At 40.2% G+C, this 22,470-nt stretch overlaps 2 protein-coding genes across 4 annotated transcripts in view; one reads left to right on the forward strand and one right to left on the reverse strand.

Moving 5' to 3' along the window:
• The window catches only part of LOC140727001 (uncharacterized), a 32,424-nt gene extending 15,857 nt beyond the window's left edge, over positions 1-16,567 (reverse strand). For 2 of the 3 annotated variants that reach the window (XM_073044126.1, XM_073044125.1), the window contains exons 1-4: positions 16,439-16,567; positions 8,517-8,888; positions 4,773-5,048; positions 2,800-3,246 (exon numbers count right to left, since the gene is read on the reverse strand). In XM_073044126.1, the coding sequence (XP_072900227.1) occupies positions 2,800-3,246; positions 4,773-5,048; positions 8,517-8,888; positions 16,439-16,481 (1,138 nt within the window). In that variant the 5' untranslated portion in view covers positions 16,482-16,567. The remainder of the gene's footprint in view (positions 1-2,799; positions 3,247-4,772; positions 5,049-8,516; positions 8,889-16,438) is intronic. The other variant, XM_073044128.1, reaches the window with a different exon arrangement.
• nipa1 (NIPA magnesium transporter 1) overlaps positions 1-22,470 on the forward strand; it is an 87,504-nt gene that overhangs the window by 24,356 nt on the left and 40,678 nt on the right. The gene's annotated exons all lie outside the window — the stretch shown is intronic.

A 22,470-nucleotide genomic window follows, 5' to 3' on the forward strand; every position in this document is an offset into this window, starting at 1 on the left:
ATGCACAAATATGCAAAAGAAAAATTGTACAAATAAAACTAATACTGATAATGAGTTATAAAGTTGATGGTGGGTAATAGTTAAATTATTCCTTTTTTGTAAAGTATTTGCTTGGAGATAAAAATTTTAACCTGGGCAGGGAACAAAATGAGTATAACACTGAATAGAATTTGGTGAAAATTTCCACCTGTTTTATGACCACCCAGCAAATTGTTAATGTTATCTGGATCTTTGTTTATTCAGAATTTTCAATTTGCACACTTTTTTGGGCAATTTCAAATTCCAATACTTATGTGATATCACACAGCCATGTTTTAAATTATATTTGGCTCAATAACATACTTGAAAAAGAAAAATATATTAATATAGTAAGTATGTTGAGAAAATAAAATAAAATTTCCAATTGTCCTTATATTATGTTACAGGCACTACATTGTACTTTACATAAAGAGCTATGCTTGAATGGCAATATAGGTTCTCGGTCTCATCTGTCACCATAGGGCAACAGTGACTCTCTTTATCTAGTTAGAACATAGAATAGTACAGCACAGTACAGGCCCTTTGGCCCACAATGTTGTGCCAATCCTCAAACCCTGCTTCCCATATAACCCCCTACCTTAAATTCCTCCATATACCTCTCTAGTAGTCTCTTAAATTTCACTAGTGTATCTGCTTCCACCACTGACTCAGGCAGTGCATTCCACACACCAACCACTCTCTGAGTGAAAACCTTCCTCTAATATCCTGCTTGAACTTCCCACCCCTTACCTTAAAGCCGTGTCCTCTTGTACTGAGCAGTGGTGCCCTGGGGAAGAGGCGCTGGCTGTCCACTCTGTCTATTCCTCTTAATATCTTGTATACCTCTATCATGTCTCCTCTCATCCTCCTTCTCTCCAAAGAGTAAAGCCCTAGCTCCCTTAATCTCTGATCATAATCTATACTCTCTAAACCAGGCAGCATCCTGGTAAATCTCCTCTGTACCCTTTCCAATGCTTCCACATCCTTCCTATAGTGAGGCGACCAGAACTGGACACAGTACTCCAAGTATGGCCTAACTAGAGTTTTATAGAGCTGCATCATTACATCGCGTCTCTTAAACTCTATCCCTCGATTTATGAAAGCTAACATCCCATAAGCTTTCTTAACTACCCTATCTACATGTGAGGCAACTTCCAGGGATCTGTGCACATGTACCCCCAGATCCCTCTGCTCCTCCACACTACCAAGTATCCTGCCATTTACTTTGTACTCTGCCTTGGAGTTTGTCCTTCTAAAGTGTACCACCTCACACTTCTCCGGGGAGTTCTTTGACCTCCTGCAAAACCCCTGCCAATGTGAAGGCAAAACATTAGAAGAATTCTACCAACAAGTCTCTGTTGCCTCTACTTATATATGTTTTTCTACTCTTGACCTCTGCCACTTCCACTCACTCTAAAAGGGAAGTCCTTACATTTACCAAGTTTGTGTTGACAAGCTGTTCAACCCTGGTCAAGTCTGATTTTTTTTTTCACGTGTTATACCAGTCATAGTTGGAGTTCTGTGTGAAGCTTTGATCACCCAGCTACAAAAAGGATGTCAGTCATCTGGAAAAGGTGCAGAAAAGATTCACAAGGATATTACCAGCACTGGGAATATAACCAGAGGGGTTAGATTAAGATGAGATTGAAAATGAAAGATTTAAAAAGGACCACAAGGGGGTGTTTTTCTCAAAGAGAGATATCTGCAACAAACTGCCAGAGGGAGCAGTAGAGGCAAATACAATTACAAATTTTAAAAGAGATTTGGACAGATACTTAAATACAAAAGGCCTAGAGAGATATGGAGCAAATATAGTCAACTGGTACAAGCTCAGGTAGGCAGTTCAGCTGAAAGGCATGCCTCTATGCTCAAGGGGTCATTTTTGCATATTTGCCAATGCGTTCCACAGTTTATGTTGTGGCTGCACCAGTTAATTGCAGTAATATTCTACTTGCCTTGGTTCAGGAGAGGATTTAGAAATAAGAGGTGCAAGGGGACTTGGGAGTCCTTATGCGGGATTTCCTGAAGGTTAACTTGCAGGTTGAATCATTGATAGGGAAGGCAAATTCAATATTAGTATATATTTTGAGGGGACTAGAATATAAAAGCAAGCCTTTATAAGACATTGGTCAGACCGCACTTGAAGTATTATGAGCAGTTTGGGGCCTCATCTAAGAAAGGATTTGTGCTGGCATTAGAGAGGGCCAAGGACAGGTTCACGATAATGATCCCAGAAGGAAAACATATCCCAGGGTTAATGTACGAGAAACAGTTGAAGACTCTGGACCTGTACTCGCTTGGGTTTAAAAGAGTGAGGACGGATTTCATTGAAGCCTTTAGAATATTAAAAGGCCTAGGTAGAGTGAATCTGGAGAAGTTGCTTCCAATAATGACGACTTCTAAGACTGGGGCACAGCCTCAGAATACAAAGGTATTCTTTTGAAACTGAGATAGGAGGACTTTCTTTAGCTAGAGGCTGGTGTATCTGAGGAACTCATTGTCACAGATGGCTGTGGAGGTCAAGACGTTGGATATATTTAAAGTGGAGGTTGACACATTCTTGATTAGTAAGGGTGTTGAAGGTTATGAGGAGAATGGGATTGAGAAGGAACTGAATGGCAGAGCGGATTCAATGGCTGAATGGCCTAATTCTGCTCCTATGTCTTATGGTCTATATTTTGCAAAAAGCTGATGCTAATGGACATGATTCAACAACATCCAACTATGACAATTATTCCAAATTAATGCTAAAATCCCTACATTGTGAAAGAGAATATTTACATTTACAGTTTCCTCTGCATCGTTTGCAGATGAATGTGATGATTATAAGCAGGAGAATTCCACCAAGGATGATGCACATGTATGTTGGAAACTGACTCCGTCCATTGTTGACTGTGACTGGGCAGAGCTTTTCAGTGGATCCCAGCTGATCGGGAATCACGTCCTCGTTCCACGGATCTGCTGTCTCAGTGGTTACTATTGTATCCATTATTGTGGTGGGGGAACTTTGTATTTTCGGGCTAGTGACTGGAGAGGTGTCCTGCATCCACTCTAAATCACTCCACATGTTCAATGAGGCATTTGTGGTCTCCGGTGCTGGTGTCATGGTAGTAGTGATCTCTTGGGTCGTTGACGTTGTTGTGGATACGGAAGTGGTAGTAGAAATCAGTGTACTCACTGGGTAATCATAATCTCCAGCAAACATAGTGGTATCTAGAAAATCAGTTTCTGTAATGGTAAAGGAATAATTGATATCTTGAACAAGATCAAAAAATAAACTTGTCAATTTACTGAATGTACTCATGGGTGAATTGACACCAGTATAAATAATTACAACCAAAGACACCTTATTCCTCCCAATACCATTACCACCTGTAACAACCAGTCCTTCATGGTGGTATTAAACATAATCATAACTCCTAATGATAACTCAGAGCAAAACACAAAATGCTGGAGGAACTCAGCAGGTCAGGCAGCATCTGTGGAGGAGTTTCATGCTGAGACCCATCCAGTATCTTGTATGCTCTCTAGATTTCTGGCATCTGCTTTTATTGTGTTAATGATAACTTAAAGATGGTCTCATGCAGTCAGTCGTGTTGTTAATTGTTTTTACACTTGATATGCCTCCAAAATGTTTCAAACTTTTCCTTAATTTAACCTACAACCTAGTAACATCACAGCCTAAACCTTCACTGCATCTTACAAAGGTCAAATATGCTGTTGAATGGATATCCACTCAGTGGGCACTTCATCGGGTACCTCCTGTACCTAAAAAGTTGGCCACTGAGTTTATGCTCATGGCCATCTGCTGCTGTAGCCCATCCACTTCAAGGTTCAACATGTTGTGTGTTCAGAGATGCTCCTCTATGCACCACTGTTGCGATGTGTGGTATTTTGAGTTCCTGGTGCCTTCCTTTTGGCATGAACCAGTTTGGCCATTCTCCTCTGACCTTTCTTATTAACAAGCCTGTTTTGCCCACAGAACTGCCGCTCACTGGATTTTTTTTTTCCTTCATTCTCTCTAAACTCTAGAGACTGTTCTGTGTGAATATTCCAGGAGATTCGCAATTCCCGAGATATTCAAACCACCCGGTCTGGCACCGACAGTCCACAGTCAAAGTCACTTAGACCACATTTCTTCCCCATTCTGATGTTTAGTCTGAACAACAACTGAACCTCCTGACCATGTCTGCATGCTTTTGTTCATTGAGTTGCTGCCACATAATTGGCTGATTAGATATTTTGGATTAAGGAGCAGGTGCACAGGTGTACTTAATAAAGTGGCCACTGAGTGTATTTAACCACAAGCAAAAACAAAGTGCTGGAGGAATTCAGCAGGTCCAGCTGCACTGACAGGGAGAAAAGGGGATTCTCAATGTTTCAGCTCAAGACCCCTCTCCCGTCTCCTCTTTTCACTGGTTGTGATGCAGAGGGGAATCAGCCAGTATACAGAGGGAGAGGTAGGATGGGGATTGGTGGAACTAGGTGAAAAGGGATAGGGGAGGCATTGATGGGAAGATAAAGCTCAGTGAGGTGGGTGTGTGGAGTTGGACAACAGTGGGTTGTGTGTCTTCAGGACAGTTGAGAGGAAAGGGATCAGATTAAGCCAGGTGGGGTTATACGTTTAGATAACACAAAATTCACGTGGACGTTTATTTAATGTGATGACATTATTTGGAGAAAATTTGACCACGTTTTCTGGTATCTGATACCCATTTGCACATTGTTCTGCTTAATGGGACATTTTATCTTACCTATGTTCAGGCATATTTCGGTCACAATAGATTCTTTCTTGGCCATACTGCATCCGTACTTCTTCAAGTGTTCCTGATCCACATGAGAAATAACAAGGGAGTGTCCACCATTGGTAATGCTGACAACTCCAGTGTCTGATACTGCTAATCCATCATATTGCCATTTTATTCGGGGCGTTACCAATTTCGTTCCACAATACGTACAGGTTAATGTAACTTTGTCTCCAATTGATGCAACGGGTGGTTCCACAGTCAGATATAGATTAGACCAGCACCCTGAAAAAAATGCCTTTATTATGTATAAAATAATAGACATTCAAGGTTGTTTAATGTAATTTTCTGTACACAAGTGTAAAGAGAACGAAATAATTGCTACTTTGGGTCCAATACAGCACAAAAAAACACATAAGATAAAGAACACAATGATAATAATAAAACAAAATAAATATAAATACATAAGCTAGCTTCTACACACAGATTGATTGTATGTCCATAACGTGATGCAGGCTATACATAAAGTGACTGATGGGAAATAATAAAGAGGTGGTGGAGGTGTTGATCATCCTTACTGTTTGGGAAAAGTAACCGTTTTTGAGTCTGGTGGTCTTGGTGTGGATGCTACGTAGCCTCCTACCCGATGGGAGTGGGACAAACAGTCCATGAGCAGGGTGGGTGAGATCCTCCATGATGTTACTGGCCCTTGTTTGGCACATTTCTGTATATGTGTCATTGATGGCGGGTTGGCTGGTGTCAGTGATATGTTGAGTAATTTTGACTTCCTGTCAGCTGCAGTGCAGTTTCCGTACCATAAGTGATGCATCTTGTTAGGATGCTCTCCACTTAACATCTGTAGAATGACGTGAGTATGGATGTGCGAAGTCCAGCTCTCAGCAGCATCCTCAGAACGTAGAGGCATTGCTAAGCTTTCTTGAAAGTGTAGGAGGGGGTTCTGGGATCATGAGAGGCTGTGTGTGATGTGCACTCTCAAGAGTTTGAAACTGCTTTCAGTTTCTACTGCTGTACCACCAATATAATTGGGGGTGAAAGTCAGAGTTATACAACCTGCAAACTTCTGGCCCAACTGATCCAAGCTGACCAAGTTGCCTCGCTGAGCTAGTCCCATTTGCCTGTGTTTGGCCCATATCCTTCTTTCTATTGATATACCTGTCTAAATGATTTTTAAACATCCTACTTGTACCCACCTTTACCACTTCCTCTGGAAGGTCATTGCACATAGGCATCATCCTCTGTGTGGAAGAAGTTGCCCCTCAGGCCCCTTACGAATCTTTCCCCTCTTGCCTTAAATCTGTGACCTCGACTTTTAGATTCCCCTGCCCTCAGACAAAAACTGTGACCATTCACTCTATCTTTTCCCCTCATGATGTTATATACCTCTATAAAATTATCTCTCAGTCTCCTGTGCCCCAGAAGAAAAAGGCCTAGCCTATGCAGTCTCTCCTTATAGCTCAACTAAACCAGTCCTATTATCATTGTTATGAATCTTTTCTGCACCGTTTCCAGCTTAATGGCATCCTTCCTATAGTTAGGTCACCAGAACTGCGCACCATACATCAAATGTGGTCTCTCAACATCGTTTACAGCCCTGGCTGGCAAAGGCTGCCATGCTAAGTACTTTCTTATCCACCCTGGCTACCTAAACACCTTTTAATCTTTCATCTAGCTCAGGTACCACATCATAATGATAGTTATATGTTTTGCTTTGACTTTGAATAATGAACCTAACCAGGTAGGCCTCATGTGTAGTTAAATACTGCTTCCAAAATGACGTTTTCTAGATAAGATTATACTAAATCTTTAAGAAACAGGATCGATTCTTCCTCATTAACTTTGGATTTCTACATCTGAATCATAGGGAAAGGTTGGGATGAGGAGGAACTGAATAATTCACATTAAACAGCCTATTGGTGTTTTGCCTATCAACAAATGGACAGAAAGTTAGAAAATGATTCCAAAACCTCCACCTTCTGCAGTAGATCATGCAACCTAGTTCCTCATCATCTCCAAAAACAGCTGCACTAATTCCTACACTAGAAGCAGGGAGGGCCAAATTATTGTAAATTTCATGTAAAAGTCTGGAATATCTTCTTTGATAAATCAAGATAAGCTCTGGAAGACCATAATTATTCTTGAGTCATGACTAGGAATATTTTAATTCATGCATTGTGCCCCACAAATGTTCTCAAGAACGTGTTCTTCAGGACACCGCTGATGTAACGTATGGGTATCTGAGTTACTGTTGCCTTCCTGTCAGTTTGAACCAGTCTGGCCATTCTCCTCTGACCTCTCTCATTAACAAAGTATTTTTGCTCACAGAACTGTCACTCACTGGATGTCTTTTGTTTTTCACACCATTTTCTGTAAAGTTTAGAGACTTATGAGTGAAAGCCCCAGGCGACCAGCAGGTTCTAAGATACTTAAACCATCCCATCCGGCACTAACAATCATTCCACAGTCAAAGACACTTAGATCATATTTCTTACCCATTGTGAAGTTTGGTCTGAATAACATCTGAACCTTTTGACCATGTCCCAAAATCCTAAGTGATATATAAACTAAGGTACTTTTTTCAGTATTTTTCCTTCCACCTCATTTAGTTATTAATTTGATAGACATGATGATTGTACAGTTTTCAAAGTCCTATTATAAAGTCATAAAAATTGTACATTTACCTCTTGGTAAAACAGATCAAATTTTTTGCCAGTTTTTGTCATTAACACAGAACAATGCATTCATTCCACTGTATATTTTGATGTACGTAGATCTGACGAATAAACCCTAATCTTTGTCAGGACTTGTCCTTAAAGTTACTTTTCAGTTAAGTCTTACTGAACACAGAATGTGTTTCATTGATCCCCCATCCCATTTCAATCTATTTCTTTGATCTTTCTCTGTATCTTATTCCCATTTATTCAGCACTTCACATTGATTTTCCCTTCCTTTAACACTGTGACTTTTCTACAGAAAACAGCACCATCAAAGCTCCTCATCTAGCTCAAACCCATTCATAACTAATCAAGAGTGAAAATAAACACAGTTAATATTTCAGGTCGATAACTTTTCATCGGAATGTTTTAAGATGAACAAATTCCCAGAAGAGTACGAAGTGAGGACTATTAATACATAACTTTGTACACTAACGAGGTCATGCAATCTCATATGTCACCCTCCCAAGCTGCCCTTTCTGCTAAGTCAAGGATCAATAAACTAAAAGATCATAAAACATAGTGTAGGAGCAGAATTAGCCCATTTGTGCCCATAGAGTTTGCTCCTCTATTCCATCATGGCTAATTTATTATCCCTCCCAATCTCATTCTCCTGCTTTCTCCCCAGAACTTTCAATACCCTTACTAATCAAGAATCTATCAGCCTCCCCTTTAAATATACCCAATCACTTTGCATCCACAGCCATCTATGCCAATGAGTTATAGGCCAGAACCATGAAACGCTACTTATATGCTAACCCTTTCATTCTGGGATCATTCTCGTGAACCTGCTCAGGATCCCCACCAATGTCAGCATATCTTCCTTAAATAAGGAGCACAAAACTGCTCACCATAAAGGGGCAAGTTTCAGGAAAATGTTTGAGAATATTCCTTTAAATATCTACAGATACTGTAGCTGAATAGTCCTAACCTGAAATGTTAACTCCATTTCTCTGTGAAGATGCCGACTAACCAGTTGAGAATTTCTGACTAATTTTGTTTCCCTTCTACTCATACGTACCTGGTTTCACTATTAGTCTCACTTTCTTCTCATCAGAGAGATATTCATGGGCACAGATGAATTCCCCCGAGTCAGGTATCTTTATTCCCCTGATAGTGATTGAATAATCGCCCTTCTTAACTCTTGATCGGTATACCAGCACTCGTCCCTTGAACTCCTCTTCAAATACTGTTCTTCCATCAGGATAAATGTCCAGTATCTTTCCACCAGTGGAGCCACTACACTCTGGGTACATCGCTGTCCAGTACCAGCTCACAGGGCGATCATATGGAAGCTGCCTTGAGATTAAGCAGCTAAGTGTTTCAACACCTCCAACAGTCACTGTCAACTCTTTTTCATCTCCAACAGCCAATTCAACGAAAGCAAAGAGAGCTGAAAGAGTAGCGCAGAGTTTAGTACCATAATTTAAGTACTAATGTTACTATAAAGTTCATTAATTTTCCATCACTGGTGGAATACTTCTAAGAAATTGAGATGGATAGCTTAGAATGATTACATACAATTTGACCAGGACCATAAAAAAAAGTTCAAAGTAAAACTTATTACTGGAGTGCATTCACATCTCCAGAAACAACCCTGAGATTCTTTTTCCTGTGGGCATACACAGCTAATCTATAGAACAGTAACTATAAACAGGATCAATGAAAGAACAAGTAGAGCATAGAAGACAATAAACTGTGCATATGCAAATAGCAATAAATAACGAGAGCATGAAATAACAAGATAAAGAGCTCTGAAAGTGAGATCATTGATAAGACATTGGAGGAGTTTTGGGACATTCACCCATCAATTCTGCTTCGTGATTCCAACGTGGCTCATTTATTATCCCTCTCAATCCCACTCTCCTGGCATCTCCCCATAACCTTTGATGCCCTTACCAATCAAGAACCTCTGCTTTAGTTATACACAATGACTTGGCCTGCACAGCCATCTGTTGCAATGTTGAATGAAGTAGAAATTAAAGTAAATCAGATAGTGAAGACTGGAGAATACCAGTTGACTTAAATCATCTGATTTTATAGGAAGAAAAGGTGAAGGTTGGAAGGCAAGAAATGTACCCTCCAATTTTAAAGGTTACATGTTGTAAAGGTCGGTATTTGAGACTGAAATGAAACAGTTCAACAGTGGAGAGAATGAAGGAGGAAGTAGCAGGATGCATAGGAGCAAAAAGTGCTGGAGGAATTCGCTGGCTCAGGCAGCCCCTATGGAGAGAAACAAACAGTCTGTGCTTCAAGAGTCCTGATGAACGATGTCTGCTTGAAAGGTTTTCCAGGGTTGAAATGTCTAATACCAGAGGGACTGCATTGAAGGTGAGAGGGGGTAGGTTCAAAGGGAATGTGAGGGGTAAGTTTTTTACTCAGACAGTGGTGAATGCCTGAAATGTGCTGCCTGGTATGGTGGTAGAGCTAAATACATTAGAGGCCTTTAAGAGACATTCAGACAGGTATGTGAATGTGAGGAAAATGGAGGGATATGGACATGGTGTAGTAGGAAGGATTAGTGTTTGGGTGTTTTTGATTTGCTTTTTAGCTAGTTCGGCACAACATTGTGGGCCGAAGGACCTGTTCCTGAGCTGTACTGTTCTATGTTCTATACTTATTCCCCTCCATAGATGCTGCCTGACCTGCTGAGTTCCTCCAGCATTTTGTGTGTGTGTGTGTGTGTTACTGTGGATTACCAGCATCTGCAGAATCTCCAGTATTTATGATTTGTTGGAGGAGCTTGCCAGGGCAGGCAGCATCTATGGAGGGAAATGAACAATTGGCATTTCAGGCCAAGTCCCTTCATCTGGATGCTCACCCTGAACCTAATTTCGCTCGACCTGCTGATTTCCTTAAGCACCTTTCGTATTGTACCAGTTTCCAGCATCTGGAGTCTCTCGTGTCCTTGAAATGCATAGAAGATTAGTAAAAGAACAACATTCCTCTGTCAACTCAGTTATCATTCAGCATAATCTAATTCTAAGGTAAATTTTGTGTTTTAAAATGCCTCTCCAAAAGCAGTCAGATTGAAATTCCTATGCATTGATGAATAAGGGTTGACTAATTGGTGGTATCTAACTGGACTGGGTTTATCCTGCATTCCGCATACACAATGTACCTGGGCAATTTTCCACATTGTTGTAACTGCACTGAAAAGACTTGGCCTGAATTGCAAGTTTTCATTGCTAGCAGCCAGAATGTTGTCTGGTCCAAAGCCTTCATTATACCTAGTGCTCCCAGCCACTGAGGTCACAGAGTGAATTACATTGGCTGAAGACCTGCTTCTGTCACAGTGGAGATCTCAGGAAGAAGCCTGGATGGATCATCCAGTCAGCAGTTCTGGCCCAATAAACCAGGAGTTTCATGCCTCATCTTGGCATTTAAATGCAGTTTTCCTCAGGCAGCTCAACACAGTGTGGGCTTGCTAAATTGATGGTGAATTTCCTCAGTGATATCTTGATTTACTGAACAGTAGCTCCTGAGATGCAGCAAGGGGGTCCATGTTTCTAAGGGTCTCATAGTGTCTTTAACTGGCTGAGGGCAATGTTGTACACCGGGGCACTTTGGTAGAGAGAATTTGTGTTCTGCATATCGAGTATAAGACCACAAGACATAGAAGCAGAATTAGACCATTCAGTCCATCGGATCTGCTCTAGAGTTCAATCGTAGCTGATCTATTTTCCCTCTCAACACCATTCTCCTCATAACCCTTTAATCCCCTTACTATCTAGAACCTATCAACCCCAATTTCAAATATACCCAATGATTTGGCTTTCACAGCCATCTAGCAATTAATTCCACAGATTTACCACCCTCTGACATAAGAAATTGATCCTCGTCTCTATATAAGGCTCACACTCTCACAGTGATTACTTCTACCAATGTTATTATGAACAGAGACATCTGCCACTAAGATCAATGCATTACAGCTGAAGCAGGATTGCTCTGTGTGTTAGTTCACTCATGACCTGCCTCAAACTCAACGTGGCCGCCATGAACAAGGTCCAGACTCAGCCAGCCCAGTCCAGAATCATGCTAGCAAGCCACTTGTAGACGTGGACCTCGAAATCTGCCAACCAGTGTGTATTCTGTGCCCTTGTTACTTCTGGTTCTCCTCCTTCTGCTGCAAAGCCTTTCCTCATCAGCAATTAAACAGTGACCTTAACTTGTGGGTTTCCTCTGGGTGCTCTGGTTTCCTCCCATATTCCAAAGACGTACAGTATGAGTTATGGTTAGTAAGTTGTGAGCATGATATGTTGGCACTAGAAGTGTAGCAACGCTTGTGGGATATCCCCCAGCATATCTCGGACTGTGTTGGTCTTTGACACAAATGCCCCATTTCACTGTACATTTAAATGTTTCAGTGTGTCAAATAAAGCTAATCAGATCTCCAGTCTGTTTTTGTGCTATGTTGATGAGGAATTAGCCAGAGCTATATCATTATTAGTTCATTTAAACATTTAATATGGGCAAACATAACACACTGAGTCCCCAGTTCAATGCTAAGATATTGTGTTGATTTAGCACTTTTAATGTATGGGAGAAACATGTCCTTCCTTCACTCATTGATATTTAGGAAATAAACGCCTTAAGAAGTAGAAAATAAAAAAAAACTTTAGATTCTGAAAGCCAAGAATTACAAACAGCAAACAACATCTGTCCATAGAGAAACAGTGCTAATATTTAAAGTTGAAAACACTTTAATATTTTTACTTTTCCAGTTTTGATGGGGATCTTCAACCTGAAATGTAGCCTCATTTTTCAGATGCAGTTTGGTGTTTCCAGTCTTTTCTGAGGGACCAAAAGCTTAGTTGAAGGGAATAATTTTGAAGAGGTTTTTAAACAAGACAGAAAGTTACAAAAAAGATTCAAGAGAGGAGGTCCACATAATGCAGAAGAGAGATGAAGTATGCTTGTTATATTTGAATGGGTGGTGAATTCAGTAGGACAAGAAATGTCCCTTCAATAGTATTCAATTGTGGCAGCAGGGGGCAGTATTGTAATCTTTAGTGTCCTCTTCGGAAAAAGGAGACAATATAAACACAAGAAAGTCTACAGTTGTTGGAAATCCAAAGCAACACACACAAAATGCTGCAGGAACTTAGCAGGGCAGACAGCAACTATAGAAATTAATAAACAGTTAATGTTTCTGGCTGAGACCCTTCTTCAGTAAACCAATTGGCCTTTAAGGTATAAATAGTCTGGGATAAACTGTAATAGTCAAACAAATATCCTGCTGATAAAACAATTATATATAAAACTTATATGTAAAAATTGTTTGATAAGGAATATGCTTTTTAATATTTACTTGTGTATAAATCCATAAGACTATGGCATAAAAAGAATCTTTAAGAACAAATAATTAATAATGAAATTCATATGGTCCTATTTCTGGTACAAAAATCCTCTTAGCTAATCTTCAGCTTGTTTTAATTCTGCTGTTGCCCATTTACCCCAGCTGCTATATCTTCAGTTTTTGTCAAGTGTTAATAACAGTATCATTAATAGAAAGAAGCTTATGCTCATTATTTTCCCTAAAGAGTATCACAAATACTGTTAACCAACACAGAAGAACTTGTGTCTCGTTGTAACTAAATAAGTTGCTTCATACACCTGCTATTTACACATAAAATGGTGAAACAAATGAACAAAGTGAGTAAGTTTGTAGTGACAAAATGAACAGTTCAGGCTAATATCTGAAGAATACATTAGTCCAATGACCATATCAAGCATTTTTTATTTTAATTTCCAGAATGTTCCATTTATTTCTAATAATTAAAAAAATGTACTTGTAAGCTGTACTTGTTGGGCACGTGGCCAGGTGATTAAGGCATTGATGTAGTGATCTGAAGGTCGCTAGTTCGAGCCTCAGCTGTGACAGTGTGTTTGTGTCCTTGAGCAAGGCACTTAACCACACATTGCTCTAGTGTCTGTGCGAGGAGTAGCACCCCACACAGACTTCCAATCTGCGCCTTGTAAGGCATGATAATGCCCGATGCAGGCCTCTCATGGTCTGAGTCGACGTTCCCTCCCTCCCCACTTGTAAGCTCACAACAGCCTTTCACAAAATGTAGGATGGTAGACTGGTCCGGAAGGGTACAAGACCATCTCGAAGGCACTGAACATACCCTGAAACTCAGTGCAGTCCATCGTGAAAAAGTGGAAAAAATATGGAACCACAGCCCACTGCCAAAGTCAGGCCACCCCTCTAAACTTAGTCGCTGAAGAAGAATGACACTTGTAAGAGAGGCTACTGTAATGGCAACAGTCACTCGGAGTGAGCTGCAAAAGTCAGTGGCTGCAACTGGAGATGAAGTTCATGGTTCTACAATCTCTGAGGCCTTGCACAAAAAGGATATTTATGGAAGAGTGGCAAGGAAGAAGCCCTGTCTAAAAAAAAAAGCATATCCTTGCCAGTAAGACTCTGCAAAGTGTCACTTAGAAGATACTGGAAAAATATGGAGGAAGTTCTTGTGGTTGGATGAGATTAAAGTGGAATTTTTTGGCCTCAACACTCAGCGGTACATGTGGCATAAATTTAATACCATGCATCAGCCAGGTAACATCATCACTACTATAAGGTATGGTGGAGGTAGCATCATGCTGTGGGGATGCTTTTCAGCAGCAGGGACTGGAAATCTGGTTAGGACTGATGAAAAGATGAAAGCTGCTAAATACAGAGAGATCCTGGATAAAAACCTGCCGACCTCTGCCAGGGAGCTTAAACTGGGGAGGAAGTTTCAGCAGGTCAGCGACCCAAAGCACACTGCGAGAGCAACCTTAGGCTTGCTTCAGATGAAGAAAATTGATGTCCTTGAGTGGCCCAGTCAGAGTCCTGACTTTAACCCAGTTGAACATATCTGACAAGACCTCAAGATTGCTGTGCACTGCCGCCACCCCCCAACTAGCCTGGCACTGCTTGAGCAATATTGTATTGAGGAATGGGCAAACTTTGCAAAGTTAATAAGAGACTTGTCCAAAAAGACTACAGGCTGTAATATCTGCGAGAGGAGGTTCAACTAAGTACGGAGCAAAGGGGGATGAATACTTTTGAGTGGCTGCCATTTCAGTTTTTGATTTTTTTTTAGATTCTCATGCTTTACAATTTTCCCTGTTTTTGGTCTCTACTGTGAAAAAAAATCACAGTAGATTCACTAATAAAAATTCTCAGTTAAATTGATCAAAATCCCTGGTTGTAATGTCCATTTATGTAAACAAATGGCTGGGGCTGAATACTTACTGTACAAGGCACTGTTAAATAACTTATTTTCACCTTTACATGTTAAACATATATTAAGCAGGTCACTCATAATACAGAGTGAATCAGAAGATTGGATGTTCAAGTCTATTTACTATTGGTAAATATGTGAATTCAGCCAATCAGCCTCCTTCACAGCCACTCTTCTGTGTCAGATGCTCACAGGTTAGGTTCCTTTAACTCTGCTCGTAAGTTAGGTCTACTTAACACTGTTCTAAAAATGTGGTCAAACAGAGCCATAGAAGAATTAATTGGATTTACTTCATAGAATTAATGAGAAAAATGTTTTATAAGTGTAAAACCAATTAACAGCAGCAAAGTGTAACTTGACTTCAGAACAAACATTGTTTATGATTCTTTTTGTTGTAAATGCAGTTTAATTCTGAATAATAGTGTGTTTTTATCACAAAGAAAGAGATTGATAGTGGATTGGTATGTCTTTTTTTAAAGTTTCACATTTTTAAATACATTGAGAAGTAGATTCTAACTTCTACTGTAAAGATGTCTGAAAAATTAAAGCTTTTTTTGTTAATTCTTCAAATTATATCAAGTGCAAATACACTTGGTTTATTCCAATTAAAATAAGCAAATAATGAAAATATAGTTAGAATTAACCTATTTCCAAGAATGTACATCTCATAGTACACTAACTGTGAAGGGGAGATACAGTACATATCTCCAAGAATAAAATAAAATCTTAGTGTGACAGGTTTATATTCAGACTTAAATGTAAACAATTATATTAGAATTGGTAAATAGAAAAAGACAAGGTTACAATAGTAATGAATAAAACACATATTTTCTTATTGTCTCTCTGATATAACACAACACCTCACTTTCTGTTACAGTATATGATAACATAAGAGAATTTATAAGAAAGTCTACTCATTATCTGTGCTTTGTAATCTTCCTGAAAAGCCCTCTTGGTTTTTCTAAAACAAAGTTTAGGTGTCACCTACAGTCTAAGTTTTTATATACAGTGACTTTTCTTGTCTCCTGTTTAGCTTTTAAAGTTTGTTTTTTAAAACCATCCAGCCCTGAGGGAGACCGCTTAGTCCATTGTTCCTCTGGCAGCTCTTTGAATGATCATATCCTTCTCATTTCATTTTACATTCTGGGTGTTTATACAAATCTTGTACTATAACTGTTAGTGCTGTGCAAATTAGTGTTGTAACGCTTTTTTTATCACAAGCCATCTTAACCAATGCATTACAGACTTTAATAACTTAATATTTTACCTAATTCCCCTCTAGGTCATAAACTGATGTCTTCTATTTATTGACTTTCCCTCCCCTCTCCTTCCCCCAGTAATGGAAATATATTCATCCTATTTACTTTATCAAAACTCTTTATTCGGAACAGAAATGGTTTGTTAAAACTCGATTTGGTGAAAACTGACAAGAATTCAACCAGTTTTAAAATCTGTTTCTAAATCATTTACTTTAGTTTATTTTTCTTATATAGAAGTTTTTTTTCCATCACTGAGACTAGAAAGCCCGCCATATCTGATCCTTGAGAGAATGGAAATTTGCAATAAATAATGGTACCTGTGTACCACAGCATTGCAATGTTACACTCCCTTGAAAGAATAACTGCTGTTCATTAAACTACCCTATTCTTCCCTCACCAATAGAACTCACAAACATTTTGTGTTCTGAACTATTTTCAGTCACTGTACTCACCCAGGCTGAGTTGGAAGTACAGATGGATGTTGCAAGATTCCATTGTTTCAGCTCCGAGTAGAATCACGGTCAGAGTTCAAAAACCTGATTTTTCCTCAATGCACCAGAGTTAAAACATCCCTCACAGCCAGAAGGCACAGGGTTCTGATTTCTATCCATAAATGGTAAAATAAAATGCCAAAGAGACACAGGTCCGATTCATTTTAGCATATATCCTGAACTGCTGATGTGAGCACTTACCCAAATTCTCAGAAATATGTTGCTCTGTCTAATGGAACAGATGAAGGAGGAAAATGGTAAAATATGGCACACTTTGTTTTGCCCATTAAAATGGGGAAAATGAAGGACAATTTACAGTGTCCATACACTAGTCAAGTGGAATAGTTGGTAATTTTTGCAGTGGCAGTAAACTCAGGAACACCCAGGTTGGACGAGATTGGAGAAGGTGAAAAAGATTCAGCTACATTGTTCTAATGTTGTAGTTTTGTTTCAATCACAAATACTAAAATGTCCAGTACACCAATGCATGTCATCCACAATAACCATTCTTCTCCCTTGTTGAAATGAACAGTTGAAACTAACAAATATTAATCTTTGAGTTATTAACAAATACAAGAAGAGCAAGAAGGAATGCATAGATAAAACTAGGAAATTTACCAGAAGATTAAAACCATTGTGTAAAAAACAAATCAACATCAACCTTGGTTTAAAAAAACAGACAAAAATACACAATCTTATATTTCAAATCAGTTTGTAAGAAACTCTCACAATCCAAGGATCCAAGTGCAAATCCAAAGATGTGTTGGCGAAATAAAATGGAAGGGCATAAACAGCTGCTTGAAGAGAAAACTGTAAAAATGACATGATCACAATTTTCAAGTGGTAGTTTTGCTTCCTTAATGAAAAAACTGCTTTGTGGTGCTTGGTCTCCATCTGTGGCATGAGCATACTGTAAGCTAGACATCTTTGAAATGAAATTTGCACTTAAAAGAGCTCCCATAACCGATTGGCATGTTACCAGCCATGCCAATTCACCTGAACATACTTTGACCAACACTGTCATATTGTTGGTGGATTTGGATTAGGAAGAGGAAACTGGATGTCCATGAGCCAGTCCTAATTGAGGGATCAGAGGTGGAGAGGGTCAGCAACTTTAAATTCCTGTGCATTATCGTTTCAGAAGATCTGTCCTGGGCCCAGTATGTAAGTGCAATTACAAAGAAAGCATGGCAGCACCTCGACGTCCTCAAGGATTTGCAAAGGTGCAGCATGATATCTAAAACTTTGACAAAATTCTATAGATGTGTGGTAGAGAGTATGTTGTCTGGCTGCATCACAGCCTGGTATGGAAACACCAATGTCTTAGAACAGAAAAGCCTTACAAAAAATAGTGGGAATGGGCCATTCCATCATGGGCAAAGCCCTCCCCACCATTGAGTGTATCTACACGGAGCACTGTCACAAAAAAGCAGCATCCATTATCAGGAACACCACGACCTAGGCCATGCTCTCCTCTCACTGCTGCCATCAGGAAGATGGTACAGGAGCCTCAGGACTCACACTACCACTTTCAGGAACAGTTATTACCCCTCCCTCAACTTCACTTGCCCCATTGCTGAATTGTACCCACGACCTATGGACTCACTTTCAAAGACACTTCATATCGTGCTCTCTATATTCATTGTGTATTTATTATTATTATTACTTTTTTCTTTTGTATTTCCACATTGGTTTTTTGTCCATCCTGCTGGGTGCGGTCTTTCATTGATTCTATTATGGTTCTTGGATTTACTGAGTATGCCCGCAAGAAAACAAATCTCAGGGCACTTAGATAATAAATTTACTTTGAATGCTTTGACCAAGTATAGTGTACTTATTTTCCTCAGGACGCTGTTCAAACAGCTCTACCCATTTCTCCACAAGGAGCTGATACTTGTTTTGTCAAATTGTTTCGGTAAATTTTCCCTTACATTTGGCAGAGTCATTTTTTGTAAACAAGACCAGAGATAAATTCCCAAAAGCCCTATTTGGATAAGGGCAGCGTGTGTTTTATAAATAATCAGTGAGGTGGTTTGCACCTTGCTTGTCTTCAAGAGATTGAGTGGGAAAGGTAGACTACCTATTAAAATGGCTAGAAAATTTTGGCATGCCCCAATTGATCGTTACCAATTTTTATCAAATGCACCATAAAAAGCACTTGACCAAAAGAAACTGCAGAGAGCTGTGGAAATAACTCAGCACATCGAGGAAACTAGCCACCCTTCCACGGACTCTGTCTACATTGCTCACTACCTCAGTAAAGCAGCCGGTATAATCAAACACCCCACTCACCCCAGACATTCTCTCTTCTCCCCTCTTCCATCAGGCGGAAGATTTAAAGCCTGAAAGCATGTACAACCAGGTTCAAGGACAGCTTCTACCCCTCTGTTATAAGACAATAAAATAGTTCTGTAATACAATAAGTTGGACTATTGACCTCACAATCTACCTTGTTATGATCTTGCACCTTATTGTCTACCTGCACTGCAATTTTCTGTAGTCGTCACACTCTATTCTTCATTCTGTTAATGTTTTACCTTCTGCTACCTCAATGCACTGTGTAAAAACAGTATGCAAGACAAGCTTTTCACTGTATATCAGTATTTGTGACAATAATAAACCAATTATTATTTGTGGCTTTGATCGTGTGGATAGCCAGTATTTTTTTCCCAGGGCTGAAATGATTAACATGAGGGACATAGTTTTAAGGTGCTTGGACATGGGTACAGAGGGGATGTCAGGAGTAAGTTTTTCTCACAGAGTGGTGGGTGCATAGAATGCATTGCTGGCGATGGGGAGGGAGGCGAATACAATAGGGTCTTTTAAGAGACTCTTAGATAAGTACATGAGCTTAGAAAAATAGAAGGCTATGCAGTAGGGAAATTCTAGGCAGTTTCCAGAGTAGGTTGCATATTCGGCACAACGTTGTGGGCCGAAGGGCCTGTAATGTGCTGTAGGTTTCTATGTTCTATGTTCAATACCAACTTCAGTTCCAGTTATGAGGGACCCTCTATAATTTAAACAAAAAGGAACTGTTTCCTCAAGCAGACGGTCAAAAACCAACGGACATAGATTTAAAGTAATTGGTAGAAGAATTAGAGGGGGGGAATAAAGTTCTTTTTATTCTCGGAGGATGGTATAGGTTCAGAGCTCGCCTCCTGAAAGTCTGGTAGAGGCAGAAACCCTAAACACATTTAAAAAGTACTTGACCCACAGGGCTAGTGTCCAAGCACTGGGATGTATCTTTTGCCTGACAGAAAAGAGAGGGGAGAATATATATAAGGTGGATCTTTTACAATGGCTTCCTTCTGTGGCACAACTTGCAAAGTTTTCTATGAACCTTAAAATGGCGATTGTTGGCTTTCTTCTTGACCTGCTGCAGATTGTGTGGTGAATGTACACCATTAATTTCAGTTCCAGACATCCATCCCAACAATGAAGGCAATACACTCAGTGGATTAGGTACCTAATAAAGTGGCCACTGGGTGTATGTCTATAGTCTTCTGCTGCTGTAGCCCCCCCACCCCAAGGTTCGTTGTGTTGTGCATTCAGAGATGCTCTCCTGCACACTATTGTTGTAATGTGTGGTTATTCCTGTTGCCTTCCTATCAGTTTGAACTAGTCTGGCCATTCTCTATCCTCTCCCATTAACAAGGTGTTTTCGCCCACAGAACTGCCACTCACTGGGTTTTTTTTTTGGTTTTTGCACCCTTCTCTGTAAGACTATTGTGCATGTAAATCCTAGTAGATCAGATTTTCTGAGATACTCAAACCACCCTATCTGGCACCAACAGTGATTCCATGAGCAAAGTCACTTAGATCACATTTCATCCCCATTCTGCTATTTGGTCTGAACAACAACTGAACCTCCTGACCACGTCCGCATGCTTTCCTGCATTGAGTTGCAGCCACATGATTGGCTGATCAGATACTTACATTAATAAACAGGTGTACCTAACAAAGTGGCCACTGAGCGTAATTGCAAATCACGGTGCCCTCTTGCTGTTCAGCTGCAGCTTTGTGGATACAGTGCGGTCACTGGGTGCTGCCTGAGTCAGGTATCCAACTGTCCTCATGACTCTGTGGTTTCCTCCCGCTGCCTCCCACACTCCAAAGAAGTGGTAACTTTTTTTTGTTTGTTAACCCTCATGTAGCTAAATGGCAAAAAGAAATGAGAATGAACTGTGCTGGAAGCTGGTATGGGCCTGATGATCAAACCATCTCGTGTGTTGTAATAAGTATGTTAAGCCAGTATGTGACATATTTTGGGAGGAGAAAATGAAGATAATGTTGTCCCTATTTGCCTGCTGCTGTTGTCCTGAGAAATAGACATTCCGGGCTTGTGAGTTCCAGCCAAAGGAAGTATTTCCATGTTGTTTGTTTGTTTATTTATTTAGAGACACATTGTGGAACAGGCCCTTCTGGTCCAAAGAGCTGCTCCACCCAGCGACCCACCAATTTAACAACATCTTAATCAATTTAGAATGACGTACTGGTTCGTAGGTTAACTGATCATTGTAAATTGCCTTGTGATTAGTCTAAGATTAAATTGGGGGTTGATGGCCAGTGTGGCACAAAGGGCCAGTAGGGCCTATTCTGCGCTGTATCTCTAAAGAAATACCCAGTATGTGGGAGAAAACCAGAACACCCGGAGGAAACCCACACTCTCACAGGGAGAACATATGAACTCCTTAGAGAAGAATTGTATCTCTGATCTCCCAAACTCCTCACAGACGGTGCCAGAACTGAACTCAGGACTCCAGTTGTTGTGAACCCTGTAGATGATCCATAGTCTTTTGGTGATGGGGAAAACAGGTGTTTGGTGTGTATTTGTATCATAACAAATAAATATAATTGAATAATGCTGAGCTGTAAATATAGTGTGTATAATTAAGGCAAGATTGATTGAGGTGGGTACAATGGTATCATTTATGAAGTGGCAAATGCGGTATCAATTGTAAATGGGGAAGTTTCATTCTATTTATTTATTCATTCATTTGTTTATCTACCTATCTATCATACAGAGGGGAAAAGGTCCCTTCTGCCCTTCGAGCCACACCACCCAGCAACCCTTGATTTAACCCTATCCTTATCATGGGACAACTCACAAAGTCTAATTCACCTACCAACTGGTACGTCTTTGGACGGCGGGAGGAAACTGGAGCACCTGGAGAAAACCCATGTTGTCAGGGGGAGAACTCCTTACAGCCAGCGGTGAGAATTGAACCCGAGTCGCTTGTACTGTAGAGCATTGAGCTAACCACCACGCTACCTTGTGCTTAGTTTGCATTGGTACATGGATGGAAGAGTACAGAGTGATGTGGTCCGGGTGCAGGTTGACAGGACAAGGCAGAAGATCAGGCTAGCATGGACTAGATGGGCCAAAAGGCTTGTTTCTATGCTGTAGTACTCTATGACTCAAAATACTTGCATAGGTACTTGTGGAATGTGTTGAGAAGGGCCAGGAGGCATATGGGCTTAATGCAGGAAATTGGGATTAGCTGGGTGGACACAGTGGTCAGCATGGACTCAATGGGCCAAAGGGCCATGCTGTACTGCTCTATTACTCTGTTATTCTAAGGCAATAAAGACACAGCCAGTCAATTAACATCAATGGATAAACAATGTTTTCTGAATTTATTTTCCTAATTCCCCAGCATCTGTAATGTTTTTCTTTGAGTCTTTCCACCTCAGCAGCCTGGGGCTTCCTCCCTGCTCCTCGACTATTATATTAAACAGCATCCTTGTTCACGGCAAGAGAAGCCCAATGAACAACACTGCTCAGCGACCCACCTATTTAACCCTAGCCTCACCACAAGACAATCTACATTGATCTATTAACCTACTCACCAGTATGTCTTTGGAAAGCAGAAGGGAACCGGAGCATCCGGAGGAAACCCATGCAGTCACGGGAAGGATGTACAAACTTCTTGGAGACCACGTCTGAATTGGACTCTGAACTCGGATGTCCCTGGCTGTAATACTATCATATC

Source organism: Hemitrygon akajei, chromosome 4 (genome assembly GCF_048418815.1).
Source record: "Hemitrygon akajei chromosome 4, sHemAka1.3, whole genome shotgun sequence".
Classification (NCBI taxonomy): Eukaryota; Metazoa; Chordata; class Chondrichthyes; order Myliobatiformes; family Dasyatidae; genus Hemitrygon; species Hemitrygon akajei.